The following is a 15,193-nucleotide window of genomic DNA, read 5'->3' as shown; positions in this document are numbered from 1 at the left end:
AGGGACTGGGACTGGGCGGGCAGCAGCTGTGGGAGTTGGGACAGAGGCTGAATTATTAGTACATGAACTCACGTAACTGCCTTGGGGCCAGGTTAAGGCCAGGTCCGTTTCTGACTGTTGCATTGGAACAAACGGAATCCATCCCAGGAGTTAGTGCATCTGTAGTTGAGAGTGGATATGACATTTCATCATGTATTTGATAAGCATTCTCGGCATAGAGGATAAATTCCTGCCTCCTGTGAAAGGACGAATGTGACCCATCCCAACAGTTATGTGGCTTACGTGGCAGATTCCAGTGTGGGCAGAGGGAAAGAGCTTTAGAACACTCCTGGGGTGCATCCACCCTTGAAAAACATTTGAATCGGTGGTTTACCCTAAGTGGACTTCCCTGGTGGCTCAGTGGTAAAGAATCTGCCCACAGTGCAGGAGACACAGCGCAAATGTGGGTTCAGTCCTGGGTTGGGAAGATCCCCTGGAGAAGGAAATGGCTGCCACTCCAGTGTTCTTGCCTGGAGAATCCCATGGACAGAGGAGCCTGGGGGGCTACAGTCCATGGGGTCGCAAAGAGTCGGACAGGACTGAGCACGCGCCTGCATTGCCCTAAGTGTTTCTGCATGGAAGGAGGACATCCTATTTTAGCTGGTTGTCTAATGAACGTGACATATAAGCGACTGTGTAGTTGTGGGGGGAAATACCCATAAATAGCTTTTGTAATAACTCTTTTGCATATGAAGTGATATTAGTGTGACTGATTGCCTTTATGGGCAGGAATAGACATCAGAGAGTGGATAAACCATGGCTGTAGGCAGAGACAAGTACTGGTACCAGTAGTTGGGTCGTCAGATGGTTCAGAAGATGAGTTAGCCATTATAAGTGTAACTGCTGGATGCCTTGTGTAGGTTTTCATAACCAATAGGAAATATATTTTTCATCAACTAAGAAGCATTAATATTGATTATATGAGCCAAAATAAAGACCATAAGACCATTTCCATGGGTTTGTCTAAGCTAGCAGTGAGAGAAATGGACTTGAGATGTGGAAGTCAGCTTGCATTTGACTTCCCAGGTGGCTCAGATGGTAAAGAATCTGCCTGTAATGCAGGAGACCTGGGTTCGATCTCCTGGAGAAGAGAATGGCTACCCACTCCAGTATTCTTGCCTGGAGAATTCTGCGGACAGAGGAGCCTAGTGAGCTACAGTCCATGGAGTCGGAAAGAGTTGGACACGACTGAGCGAGTAACATTTGCATTTGTAGTCACGGATGTGGGGAGAAATAGATGGTAAATGTGTACATGATTTTTAAAAAGGATACTTTCAGACAATTGTATTGAAGAAAATAAAGCAGGGTAATGTGACAGTGGTGGGGAGGGAAGGCCCTTCCTGGAGGACACGTGAGGACTGAGGCCTGAGTAAGGAGGCTAAGCGCACGGGGATGGAGAGGACACCCTCCCCTGCAGAGGGGCTGCAGGTGAGTGAAGAAGGAGAGTGAGAAGAGGAGAGTGAAGAAGAGGCGCTAAATGGAAAGGTACAATTCAGAGCTCCCTAAGTTTGTGATCTTTTCAGTACCACCATAATATTCCTTAGAATGATTGTTGAGATTCTTTCATAATAATGACATTAAAATCATATATAAGCTAGTGATCTAATTAAAATATTTTTTACTTCCAGAGTTCTAGATCCTTTGTTTTCCCCTTCAGTTTGGAGCATACCATCAGAATTTCTCTGAAAATAGCTGCATCTTAAAGAACAGTGTGATTTTAGTAAGTTAGCTTAATTATAAATGACTCATAATTTTAACACAGCCTTCCATTGGACTTGAAATCTGCTTCGGGGCATACTGAACTCTAGAAGCATTTTTCACTAATTCATTTAGGCTTTGAAACTTAATTGTTATCCCTTATAAACTGTCTCTTGTGAGTGGGGGGCACAGCTTCGGTTGATATGATTTAGCGCCCAGGTATATTCTGAAAGAGTCATTGTTCCTTTTGCTTTATGTATTACAGCTAAAGCTAAGGAACTGTGCTCTTCTTTGTGTTTGTGTTGTTGCTGTTGATGTGGACTGTAGACTAAGTTTTGTTGCTGTTGTTTTTTAGTCCCTCAGTCCTGTCTGACTCTCTGCAACCCCATGGACTGCAGCACGCCAGGCTTTCCTGTCCTTCACCATCACCCGGAGCTTGCTCAAACTCATGTCCATTGAGTCAGTGATGCCATCCAACCTTCTCATCCTCTGTCGTTCCCTCCTCCTCTTGCTTTCAATCTTCCCCAGCATCAGGGTTTTTTCCGTTGAGTTGGCTCTTGGCATCAGATGGCCAAAGTGTGGAAGCTTCAGCATCAGTCCTTTCAATGAATATTCAGGGTTTATTTCCTTTAGGATTGACTGGTTTGATCTCCTCAGTCCAAGGAACTCTCAAGAGTCTTCTCTGACACCACAGTTTAAATGCATCAGTTCTTCAACCCTCAGCCTTCTTTATGATCCAGCTCTCCCATTCATACATGACTACTGAGAAAACCATAGCTTTGACTAGCTGGACTTTTGTCAGCAAAGTGATGTCTCTGCTTTTTAATATGCTGTATAGGTTTGTCAGCTTGTCTTCCAAGGAATAAGTGTCTTTTAATTTCATGGCTGCAGTCATCATCTGCAGAGATTTTGGAGCCCAAGAAAATAAAGTTTGTCACTGTTTCCATTGTTTCCCCATCTATTTGCCATGAAGTGATGGGACTGGATGCCATGATCTTAGTTTTTTGAATGTTGAGTTTTAAGCCAGCTTTTTCACTTTGCTCTTTCACTTTCCTCAAGAGGCTCTTTAGTTCCTCTTCACTTTCTGCCATAAGGGTGGTGTCATCTGTATATCTGAGGTTATGCAGACTAAGTTTAGAAAAGAGGCTCTTTAGTTCCTCTTTGCTTTCTGCCATATGGGTGGTGTCATCTGCACATCTGAAATTATGCAGACTAAGTTTAGAAAAGTCTTTAGGGCAAAGAATGATAGATTTGAGATGTTATGGCATGTCTTTAGTAGTATTTGACCAGCTTACATTCTAGAGAATAATCCACCAAACTCCTGAGCTTCAAGAAATGACATTTCAGAGAGTTGAGGGGATTGTGCTGGGCAGACTTGCCACAGGCCTGGCTTTGCTGAGAATAGGACAAGGAGGAGCTAGGGGCATTCTCCAAGGTGAAGGTGACTGGAACCAGAAGAGGAGGTCTGGTGGAGACGGGCAGGAAGGCAGCAACTAAGTAGCCCCTGAGGTTCTGTGTGGAGGGTGGTTTGGGTGCTGAGTGGGAAACAGATGAGCAGTGTCCCCTCAGGCAGCGCTTCTATGTAAAGGGTCCTCCCCAGGTGGAAGAACGTGGAAGCAGACTGACTCTCCCCCTGACCCAGCCAAAAACCAGACACAGTAAATGAAATAACACTCGTTGGGACACTTTACACTGGGCAGAGAGGAGAAGAGATCCTTGGTCAGTAGGAGACAAGCCCCGTGGTGGCTCCAGCATTCTGCCAGCAGAGTTTCCAGGCTGCGTGCAGAAAGGAAAACCAGGTAGAGTCTGGCAGGCCCTCTGAGCTGGAGTGGAGCTGAGCATCTGGAAACTCAAGACAGCTGGAGTTTACAGGGCTCAGAACCAGAGAGCAGGAATACCGAGAATCTGCAGAGGGCTCCCCGTAAAGTTCAGCAGGGGACCGGTCATTCACATGAGCAAACGATCCAGGGAGGAAGAGGAGGAGGGGACCGCACCCGTTAGGATTAGTTAGCAGTGCCTGTCAGCCAGAGACTGAGAATTCCTGGGGAAATTCCTCGGGAAAGCTTCCCTTAACAGTTGGCCCTTGACTGAGCCCCGTTCCAGATCTGCTTAACTAATCAGAAAAGCAAGCATCAAAGAGATCAAGCTGTTTCCAAATAGATTAACTGTATCCCAGCAAGAATGTTTCTAGAACTACAAAAATAGCCAGTAGTCAACAAGGTAGATCATTCTAACAGGTTGCTTGTGAATGGACAAGATGCACGACACACCAGACTTCAACTGAGGTTGCCAGAGAAAGGTGGTCTAAGGCTGTGTTATGTTAAGACTTCCATGGAGGCCAAATCCATGATGCACTTTAAATATTTAACCTGTATTTCTCTTCTTAACTCTTTAGGTAACTGTGCCCATTGACAAACCAGTCCTTATTTGCCTGGCCTCTGGAAGCCGTCTCTAACACTCGCACCCCCAGTTTTCTCTGCTGCCATTGTAGATGCTGTGGTTCTGTTATTCTCTTGGGTTCTGTTATTGGTTATTGCTTCCTCTCATTCTGTGTAATAAAGATGTCTTATTCTGTAACGTACCCCCTCTGTAGGATCTGTGTAAGGAGCAAATGACAACAGGGCTTCTAAAGTTTTGAGAAAATTACCTCAAGCACGTGGGCCAGCTCTTCTCGCCCTTGAGAATGAAAGTCACTCAGTCGTGTCCAACTCTTTGCGACCCCATGGACTGTACAGTCCATGGAATTCTCCAGGCCAGAATACTGGAGTGGGTAGCCTTTCCCTTCTCTAGGGGAGCTTCCCAACTCAGGGATCGAACCCAGATCTCCTGCATTGTAGGCGGATTCTTTACCATCTGAGTGACAAGGGAGGCCCAAGAACTTTATCCAACTTCTACCCTCTCAGCCACAAACTCACCATGCCAGTAAGGGTACACATCTTCAGGACTGCAGAATGCTTAAAAGATTAAATAAGAGTGGGTAGTAGCTGGTCTTTCAGGAGAGAGGTCTGGTAAGATCTTTCCTAGCCCTCAGTCATAGCAAAGGGAACTCTTCTACTGTGTTTAATACAAAAAGTATTGCTGGTCAATACAAAAAAAATGCCCCTAAATATTTTCAAATGTGGAAAAAAGGTTAGAATTGATCTTGCACCTTACATTTTGAATGGTATTTTGCCATCTAGAATCATTGTGTTAGGTTTTTGACACGGGTTTGTCCTGGGGAAGCAGTTTAGTGTTTAAAGAAAGTATCCTTCCATCTCTGAGATGATTGTGTTTGTGGAGACATTTATCCAGGGCTCCAATCTGTTTGCATCTGTGGGTCTGATTTAGTTGACTTCTATACATGCACAGATTTAATATACTTCTTGCAACATTCCATGGATTTATTTGTTAATGTGATGCTTTTTTTTGTTTTTATTCTGCCCTCATAACTCAACCCCTGTGGATAAAATGATGAAATAGCAGCTTCACCCTTTGGAAATATTATTAGATTTTGAGTCTAGTGTTATTTGTTGAATGTTTTAGTTTCAGGGGTTTGTCATGCTAAATTTTGTGATAGCATTTGCTGAACTGAGTAAAATTTAAAATATAGTAAAAACCTAAAGGGAGGCATTTCAATTCTTCCTACTTAATTGATCTTCTGAAAATATTATTAAACTTTGGAAATGAAGAGACTCAGAGTTTTGAAATTGCAAGAGGCAAACAAGTTGTTATCATATCAGATGAATTACTATGTGGCCAAGCTTTTATTTTTTAATAAAGAATAAACTCCCCCCTAGGTAGAATAAGGGCTTCTTTTAAGAAGCAGGTATGTTTAGTCCTTCTGCAGCCAGAGTTCTTGGTAACCTGACTTGCTGAGTGTATGTCGTGTGTGACCCTGTGCACACATGTGGTCAGGGCAGATGACACATAATCTTTGCACTTCAGGATTTCGGCAGTGTGATTGTAGAGAGGGCGTGTGTGCTAAGTCACTTCAGTTGTGTCTGACTCTGTGCGACCCTACGGTCTATAACCTTCCAGGCTGCTCTGTCCATGGGATTCTCAGGCAAGAATACTGGAGTGGGTTGCCATGCCCTCCTCCAGGGATCTTCCTGCCCCAGGGATGGAACCCGCATCTCTGACGTCTCCTGCATCGGCAGGCGGGCTCTTTATCACTAGTGCCACCTGGGTAGCCCCATAGGGATGACACCCGTATGGAAATCGTGGCGTTACAAGGCAGTGTACCAGTGTTATAGCACTGATGGACGTGAGTCCTGTAGGAGGTGAGTGAGAGGAGACGGCCATGTGGGTGTGATGGATGTCTTCATGGAAAAGACTAACTTGGATACTGTTTTACATTGATGATTACCATTAACCATTTCTGATAGAGTTTGGAGAGTGACCAGAACTTAAAACTCCTGCTCACCTGTGCCTTTTCACTTGGTGAGCTGAGAAGGTGACATTAATGGTCAAGAGGAAAGTATCTGCAGTGTTCTCATCAGTGTTACCTGTTCTCCTCACTTACACTTTCCCTCAAGACTCAGTTCAGTCCTGGCTTCTCCAGGAAGCCTTTCCCGTTGGTCCTCGGTGTGTGAGTCACCCCCTCCTCTGTATTCCTAGAGAATCCTCAGCGTGGCTGGCATTAGCAGAGTGCTAATCTATGACATCAACTTCTGACTGTTGCTTTACTTCTGTATCCCTCACTAAATTTCCTTGAGGTTGTGGAGCGTACATAACTCAACCCTAGCATTATTCCTGCTGCTATTCCTCACATTGCTAGTGTCTAAGGCACAATACATCAATACATTTTTTTGTTGTTGAATGAATGATCAAACTCAGAGGTTACGTTCAGTATAAGAAAATGAGTATTTATCTCCTGGAAAAGGAAGTCCCTTTTCATGATATTTATCATGACAGTAGGAGTGATGGACAGAATTGGATGGATTCAGGGCACGTTTTGAGATAGAGTTAACAGGTTTTGTTGGTGGATTGGATGTGGCGAAGGAGGGAGATGGATCAACCAAGGCTTGAGGAGTGTGGTGATGGCCTGAGTGGAGGTGGGGGAGACTGTAGGAAGAACAGGCTCTTTTGCAAGTGTTGCTGGGACGCCTGCTTCACTTCCAAGCAGTATTCTCAGATAGGCAGTTGCGTATGAGTCTAGAGCTCCAAGAAGAGATCAAGACAGGAAGTATAAATTGAGAGCCTGTGGGTGGCATTTAAGGCCATGGAGCTGGATGAATTGCCTTGTGAGAGCAAGTAAGTTAAGAAGGGGGCCGGGACCAAGCTGGCAAAGCTCAGGCATCTTGTGGTCTGGAAGGGGCGGAGAAGTAGCAAAAGGAACTGGGAGAGGAGGAGGAAAACTCGAGAAAATGCTCTCAAGGAATCGCCAGCAGAGTCAATTGCTGCTGAAGGATTCAGATGAAAAGTGAGAGCGAACATCGCCTTTGGCAGCAGGGCGGTTGTCAGTGGTCTTGTTGTGCAGAGCTGGGGTCTGGAAGCCATGCTGGAGTGGGTTCAGGACTGAGTGGGAAGTGGGGGAGCTAAGTCTTTGAGTGGGTTACAAGGGTTGGGAGTCATGGCTCAGCATCTCCAGCCTTAGGTTTCCAAGCTCCCAGATTATTTCATTATGTTCCAAATGGAACTTACGCACTGCCCTCCAAAATCTGTTCCTCTTCCTGTTTTCTGCTGATGAATTCCCTTTCCTTCCAGTGATGCAGACAGGAAGCCTCATGGTTATATACTTCTTCCCATGGGTCAATTGCCATGGTCTGTTGACTCTTCTCCCCAGCGTTTTCAAATTGGACCCCCTCCCTTCATTGCCCCTGGAGGAGGAAATGGCACCCCACTCCAGTATTCTTGCACGGAGAATCCGATAGAGGAGCCTGGTGGGCTACATTCAGTGGGGTCGAAGAAGAGCTGAATGTGACTGAGCGACTGAGCATGCTTTGTTGCTGTTGCCACTGCACTTGCTCCTTCCGGGCACTAATTAGATCTTCTTCAAACTCCTCTAATAGTTTCTTAGGTGCTCCCTGCTTCATTCTTCCCTGCTGTCAGTACGTCTATCCGTCACAACTAGAACATTCTTCCTGAAGCATGGCTTTGCTTGTGATATTCTCTTGCTAAAAATAAAAGCAGATCCTTTTAGCTGGGCACTCAGAAGCCTCTGCCTCTTCAACCTCGTCTCCTACCACTTTCTCTTCATTCAGCCTGCTGTCGCGACGGGCTTGCTCTTTCCTGAAGATAACCTACACCATTCAGCTTCCACACCTTCACTTTGACCCTGACTGTCTTCCCTCGCTTCTCTTATACCTTCTGTACTCCTGGATGCTGTTGCCTCTGGCATTATGGCTGCTAAGTCGCTTCAGTCGTGTCCAACTCTGTGTGACCCCATAGACGGCAGCCCACCAGGCTCCCCCGTCCCTGGGATTCTCCACGCAAGAACACTGGAGTGGGTTGCCATTTCCTTCTCCAATGCATGAAAATGAAAAGTGAAAGTGAAGTCGCTCAGTCGTGTCCGACTCTTAGCCACCCCATGGACTGCAGCCCACCAGGCTCCTCCATCCATGGGATTTTCCAGGCAAGAGTACTAGAGTGGGGTGCCATTGCCTTCTCCCCTGGCATTATGGAGTCTGTCCTAAAAATTACAACACTTCAAGGCTTTCAGGGCTATTGCTTTTCTTTATCAGGTCTTTAAACTTATAAAATTTTTCCGTCATAGTGATCTTTACCTTAAACCACAGTCACCTGTACCACCCCGTCTCCACTGTCTTCTTGATTAAGGAATTGGGTACAGGACTCTCTTACTCTCTGAAAGAAACTTTCTTGGAAGTTTCTTGAATTGCCATGGGTCAGGATATTCTGTAAATAAGGGCCTAGAAGGAGGCACCCTGCTCACCTTGACTCTTTTCTCGTAGCAGCTTCCCATTGTTTTGATGAGGCAGCCAGCAGGTTGGAAGGTGGGCACAGTAACTCCAGTGAAAGCTCTTAATCGGGCAATGACTCATTACTGGGCTTCCCTTGTGGCTCAGCTGGTAAAGAATCCACCTGCAATGCGGGAGACCTGGGTTCGATCCCTGGGTTGCGAAGATCCCCTGGCGAAGGGAAAGGCTACCCACTCCAGTATTCTGGCCTGGAGAATTCCATGGACTGTGTAGTCCATGGGGTCACAAAAAGTTGGACACGACTGAGTGACTTTGACTTCACTGACTCATTACTAACACAGACACTGGATTCTTGGCTCCATGGTTGTTATTTGGGGTAGCAGTAAGGGAAGACTGTGCAATCATTCTTCCCAGTTTCACCTTTTCTTAAAACAGGAGGTGCCTTTTTGAAATTTCACTGTTTCGGGTTCCAAAAGAAGGAAAGCAGAGGCTCTCTGAAGACTAATCAGAGAAAAGAGAATTACTGTTTAGAATACTGAACTGAGGGACTTCCCTGGTGGTCCAGTGGCCAAGCCTTGGCATTCCTAATGCAGGGAGCCCAGGTTCGATCCCTGGTCAGGGAACTAGATTCCACAGGACACAGCTAAGAGTTCCCGTGCTGCAAGTAAGACTGGCACAGGCAAATAAATATTAAAAAAAAAAAAGAATACTGAACCAAGTGTTCTGTCGCCCTGCCCACCCCTCGGTGGCCGTGGGGAATGGCTCACGAGGGCGTCTGGAGGGATACGTGAAGGCGCCCCCGTAGGATGCTGTCTCCGGCGCGTGCTGCCTTTCTCTCAGGCCTTCTCAGCTTTCATCCCATCTGTTGTTGTTCAGTCGCTAAGTCACGTCCGACTCTTGCGACCCCATGGACCGTAGCCCGCCAAACTCCTCGTCCCTGGGGTTTCCCAGGCAAGAATACTGGAGTGGGGTGCCACTTCCTTCTCCAGGCATCTTCACCCCATTACTGGAATGTAAAATAGGTTTCAGGCAGGTTTACTTTCTACCTGATCTTTTAAGAATGAAGCTGGGCTATTGGCCCAAGGGAAATGATTGCACCCATTTTAAAGACAGGATTGAAAGTAACTTTTTTATTCCTTAGTTAATGAACTCTGGCGCTAGAGTAATGTTATCATGAGTTAGTATTTTTAGGGAAAAAAAAAAAGTGATATGACCACGTGATTTAAGAACCTGTTTTAAGAACACTGGCTTTTCAGTGGGCAGCTTGCCAGTCCTCCCTGGCCAGCTGGTCATGGTAGTCAACTGTTTAGGAACATGAGCAGTATTGTAATTAGCAATGAGGAATTCTGATTTGAAAATCCAGAATAGCTCTAGATATTTAGTTAAACCCCTCATGCAAATAAAAGACAAACATCTCATATTTTAAGTGGGATAAGCCTTTACAAATAAATTTGCCTCCTTAAAATTACTTTTAATTAGTACTGATACTGAGAAAAATATAATCATAAAATTATTAAGGAAAACCTGAAAAAAACTTGCTTTTGACTTCTTTGTCAAAAATGTTTTACGACTGTTCATCTATCTTCCCTGGATGTACGTCTCCTAGGAGACTGTGTTTCAGCATTCCTGACTGACACAAAATCACACACCAGAGGGTTTCCCGGAGGCTTGGCCCTTTTGTGACAGGATGGTCTGTGGACTTCAGCCCTTTGATATATGATTTCCCCTTTCATTTAGAAAAGGAAATAACTGCTCCTCTTTTGAATGATTTTTAATTAAAGATTTTTAAAAACTCTATTATTTATCCATGAAGGGGAAAGTAAGTTGCTTTTATAAACTGGTAGTTAAATATATTAGATGGTTCATGGCTGGCATTAAAATGCTCTGTTTTTTTGTTTTGTTTAAGTGTTTCAGTGTTTTAATAGTTTAAATTTTGGTAGAACTTTTTTGAACTATTAGTAGAGTAATAGAAAAACTGAGAATAGTAGCTTTAGGCTAACTGTATTGGTAATTTCAAAGAGTAAGGGACTCTATTTGAGCATCTAGAAATGCCACTCTCAGCAATTAAAGTACTTAATATTTTATTATAATCTAAGAGCAGTTTCCATTGGGAGTAGACTAATAAATATATGTTTTCTTTGTTTTTCCTACAGGAAGGAACTTGAAACCTTCAAAGGTAATTTTGTGTTTAATTCTTCACTTTAAAGTAGATGAGAGTTAATTGATGTCAGATGTTTTCTCTTGATGATAATGAAAGAATGCATTCCTTTTTCTTTAAATCAGACAGTTTACATCAGAAAATGCAAGTTTGCTTAATACTGTTTTATCAATTTATTTAATCACGGTGGTTTTGATATTCTTTTTCAGCTGTAACACATGTACCAAGTGAGAGTATCTGCTAGTGGCATCATAAATAGTATGTTAGGATGACATAATGCTGACTTAGAGGTTGCCCTGAATCACAATTGGAGAAGATTCTGGTTTCTGTTGTGTAGAGAATCTGGGCCACACGGAGAGGTGATGGTGATAGAGGTGGCCCTGCAGGCAACCCAGTCGCCTGACCCGCCTGCAAGGTGTTCAGTGCTGGGCCTGCTCAGCCACCGTCTTGTAACTTTGGATAAGTCTCTCTACCTTTTTCAAGCTTATCTGTAAAATCGTAAGCTTTGCTGAGCTATATTCTGAGACACTAAAAGTGCCTAGCATTGCTTTTTAATTTTAGGGAACTTTTGCAAGTGAGCATGAGAAATAATTCTTGGTCGTGCTGACTCTTGGAAACACTCATGAAAAATAGGGAAAACCACAGACTTTCAGAAGCTCAAAGCCCTTCCAGCTTGCCACTTTTCAATTATGCTTTAGAGGTTGAGTAGTGAAATTTCTATTCTCAGAGAATTTCAGTAACTGAGAAGACTCTGAATTGTTGTTTTTATGTTTCATTTATAAACTGGTATTGACTTTTTGAGTTACTGGTTAAAGATTTTTCCAGAACATTATTTACAGTTGAATTGTTTATCTGTGTGATATGTTTGGATGTTTTAGAGAAAGCAACTAATACTTGAGATAAAAGGTATAAAGGCTTATTCCTGCTACATCTGTTATTAAACCGACTTGACTTGGCTGGGTTTCTGTTTGGCTGAAGTTATAGTGAATGATTTAGTTCGCCAGTTTGTTAAGGGCGATGTTAAATGGTCATGATCTGATGTATTATCATGTTATCATTATTCTTAATCAATTTGTGAACCACAACTCATGTACATTATTTTTCATCACTGGTTTAAAATAAGATTTGAAATCCCCATAAGGTGTTATTTTCTCTCTCCTCCTTTCTTTTAGTCTACTAGCGTCTTCTTATACTGTATTGGGGGAAGAAAAAAAATCAAGTTAATATTAAAAGACAAGGCAGAGACCCAGATTATGCAACATGTCAGCTTTGCTTGCATCTCAGTACTGAGGCTTTTTTTTTCTTTTTGTGTGACAGTATTCCAGAAAAAGAGGAGACCAGCAGTTTGCAAGAGGATAGATAGTGTTATGTATTACCTGATAGAATGATTCAATTCATGCTGAAATATCTTGTTTTTACATATATCCCTAATTATGTACAACACTTAACAGCACATCCAACCCACAGGCCAGCTAAAGCTCTCAATTAGAACAAACCTTAAATGGATTATTGTATCATAATCTAGTTTTTTAAAGAACTAATATTCATTAAAAATTATTTCCTCTTGAGTGTTTTGCTAATACTTCAAAAGCATGTGTAGCTTGCAATAAAAAAATATAACTAGTCTTCCAAGACATTACTGGAGAAGAGAATTCGTTCAAAGATATAATAATTTGTTATTTTTTGAACATTGCTTTTGCCTTTGTTTTTCCTTTATACATTTCAGGAAAACAAAAAATATTACTTCCTCCAATTGTTTTATTCAAGTTGTAGTTATATTTAGAAGCTTTTTGGTAAGTTGGGGAAGAACTAACTTTTCGGGGCAAAATTAGTAACCCTCAAGGTTAGTGACATAGATCAGTGTGATCCACTGAGTTCTGGATTCTTCCTTCTGTACTCCATTGAGGTTAATGAGTTCATCTTTATCTTGCACTTAAGATATATCTAGCAAATCTCTACAGTATTATTGAAATGGTTCATTATTTGTTTTGTTTTTTTTTAATATTGGCAGCAGGAAGGTTTTCTCTTTTCTCTCCAATACTGCCTTTCTTTAAACTCTTTAGTGTTAGTCACTTGAATATTATACAATATGAAAAGGGTAAGATCTTTAAAGTCTTAATTTTTTAATTTTCAGTGAGAAGGAACCCCATTATTATAACTACACGTAGAGTAAATAAATTGGGGTGCAAGTATATTTTTACATTAGTTTTCTCCAGATATATGCCCAGGGATGGGATTGCTGGATCATATAGTAGTTTTATTTTATTTTTTCAAGGAACCTCCATACTATTTTCCATAGTGGTTATACCAATTTACATTCCCACCAACAGTGGGGATCTTTTCTCCACACTCTCTCCAGGATTTAATATGCAGTTTAATTAAATATCAACATTTAATACACAGTTTAATTAAATACCAAATAAAATCATGAAACCTCCATTTTAAGGAGAACTGTTTTTAAGAAAATTAAGTTGACTGCTTTGGAAGACCTGATACAGGTAAATAGCTTTTTAAAAAATTACTGTAAAATGTTAAATTAGAAATTAAAAAAGACTTGGGGGAAAATAATAAAAATTCTGAAAGAGTCCATACACAAATTGTTTCTCACTTCTTAAATTCCCTTTCTGCTTTTAAAAATAGGCTGGAACTTTTATCCAGTGCTGAATAGGTGGCTTATACAAAGATTTTTTTCAACCAGTGGACCTATAGTCAAAGAACTCAGAAAAAAGTATGGTTATATTTGAAGTTAAAGTGTCTGTATCTGTGTTTTTAAAAAGCCTTTGTCTTGGCTGCTCTGGCTCGTCACTGCTGCGCCCAGGCTGTCTCCCGTGGCAGCGAGTGTGGGCTGCCGTCCAGTCGTCGTGCGCGGGCTTCTCATCGCGGTGGTTTCTCTGGTTGCAGAGCTCGGCCTCTAGGATGCTCGGGCTCTGCAGTTGCCCCACAGCCTCTGGGATTTTCCCAGACCAGGGACTGAACCGATGCCCCCTGGCCCACTGGGGAAGCCCTTGCATGTGTGTGTTTTTAATGATTTACTATGTTAACTGCTTTATTAAAAATTAAATGAGCAGCATGGGATCCAGCTGTGTTATCTAAGAGGACATCTACTGTAATCTCCTCTTTAATATAGCACTGCCCGGCCATGTCAGAAATGGGACGGACTGACAGTGTGAAAACATGCCAGGATTTAGTGGCCATCGCTGTCACAGTGAGTGGGTCACCAGAGAATGTGGGGAGAGGCGGCTAAGACCAGCCGAGGGAGTGTGATCCCACTTAAGGCTTTGTTCTGGGAATCAAAGCCAATGAAGGATACAGGGCCAGAGCGCTCATCAAAACTGCCCAAGACAGCTCTGTGACAGGAAGGTCCAGAGAGGAGAAGGCTTAAAGGAGAAGTGGTCATCAGTGCTGGAAGTAACGTAGGAAGGTTGAGCAGAATGGGGAATCCCACTGGAGTTAACAGTGAATAGATTAGTGGTGACCTGACAGAGCTCTTTGTAAAGGGAGACTCCAGATTGCAAATCAGAAGCATGTGAGACATTTAGGAAAGAAATGAAAAGGTCACGTGAGATAGAATCAGGGTCAAGGTCAGGGAAGAAGGTGAAGTTGAAGACATTAAGGACTTGATTAAGATCTGGAGAAGATGGAGAAAAAATACCCAGATAGGTTGTCCTTGGAGAGGATCGAGGGATATCTCTTTTTCTGAGACTTCAGAGAAGGAAAGGATGGCAGGTCATAGGGGAAAAATAATCTGTGGAAGGAAAGATTGTCTGAATTTGCAAGGCTAGGCTCAGAAGTAGAAATACAAACCAAAACAAACAATGCTTTGGTTAACACAAAGCTGGGAATTAAAGAGCATATACGATGGGTCAGCAGAGCACCGTAATCTTGGGTGCTAATAAGATCATGATTAAAATGATTGGCCGTGGAATTCAGGCCAGAAAGGAGAGGCCTGAAGAGACCAGTAAAATAAGCAAGATACGAGGTACCGGGGATGGTGTTCCCCTTAAAGATGGAAAACACTTGGGTGGTTGAGTATGTGGTTGACCACACTTCTTGTGGTCAAAGAAAGAATTTCAGTTTGACATCGTTGAGATAGAGCAGTTCCCAGTGATGATCATGGCTAAATTTGAGTGAAAAAGAAGGCATAAAATTCCCCATCTGACTTGGGGAATTCTGAGGCCATGAGGAGTCACACTTATTTGGGTGACTCAGATATGAATTATCCATACCAGTGGCTTAGTAGCCACAGCAGGTCATGAATTTAGATGTGATAGATGGAAAGCTTGGGTAGAACATGTTGGGTCAATTCAAGAGTTAGCTTAACACGTAAGGCAGAACTCTTCTGCTGCCATTTGGCAATAAAATGGCAACCCACTCCAGTGTTCTTGCCTGGAGAATCCCAGGGACGGAGGAGCCTGGTGGGCTGCTGTCTCTGGGGTCGCAC

The 15,193-nt window shown here is 43.0% G+C and overlaps 1 protein-coding gene across 1 annotated transcript in view; it reads left to right on the top strand.

The window, feature by feature from the left end:
• DTNBP1 (dystrobrevin binding protein 1) overlaps nucleotides 1–15,193 on the top strand; it is a 101,266-nt gene that overhangs the window by 44,446 nt on the left and 41,627 nt on the right. Inside the window, exon 7 of the mRNA XM_070361172.1 lies at nucleotides 10,748–10,770. Coding sequence (XP_070217273.1) covers nucleotides 10,748–10,770 — 23 coding nt within the window. The remainder of the gene's footprint in view (nucleotides 1–10,747; nucleotides 10,771–15,193) is intronic.

This window comes from Bos mutus, chromosome 23 (genome assembly GCF_027580195.1).
Source record: "Bos mutus isolate GX-2022 chromosome 23, NWIPB_WYAK_1.1, whole genome shotgun sequence".
NCBI lineage: Eukaryota > Metazoa > Chordata > Mammalia > Artiodactyla > Bovidae > Bos > Bos mutus.
This window is presented reverse-complemented; position numbering and strand designations above follow the sequence as displayed.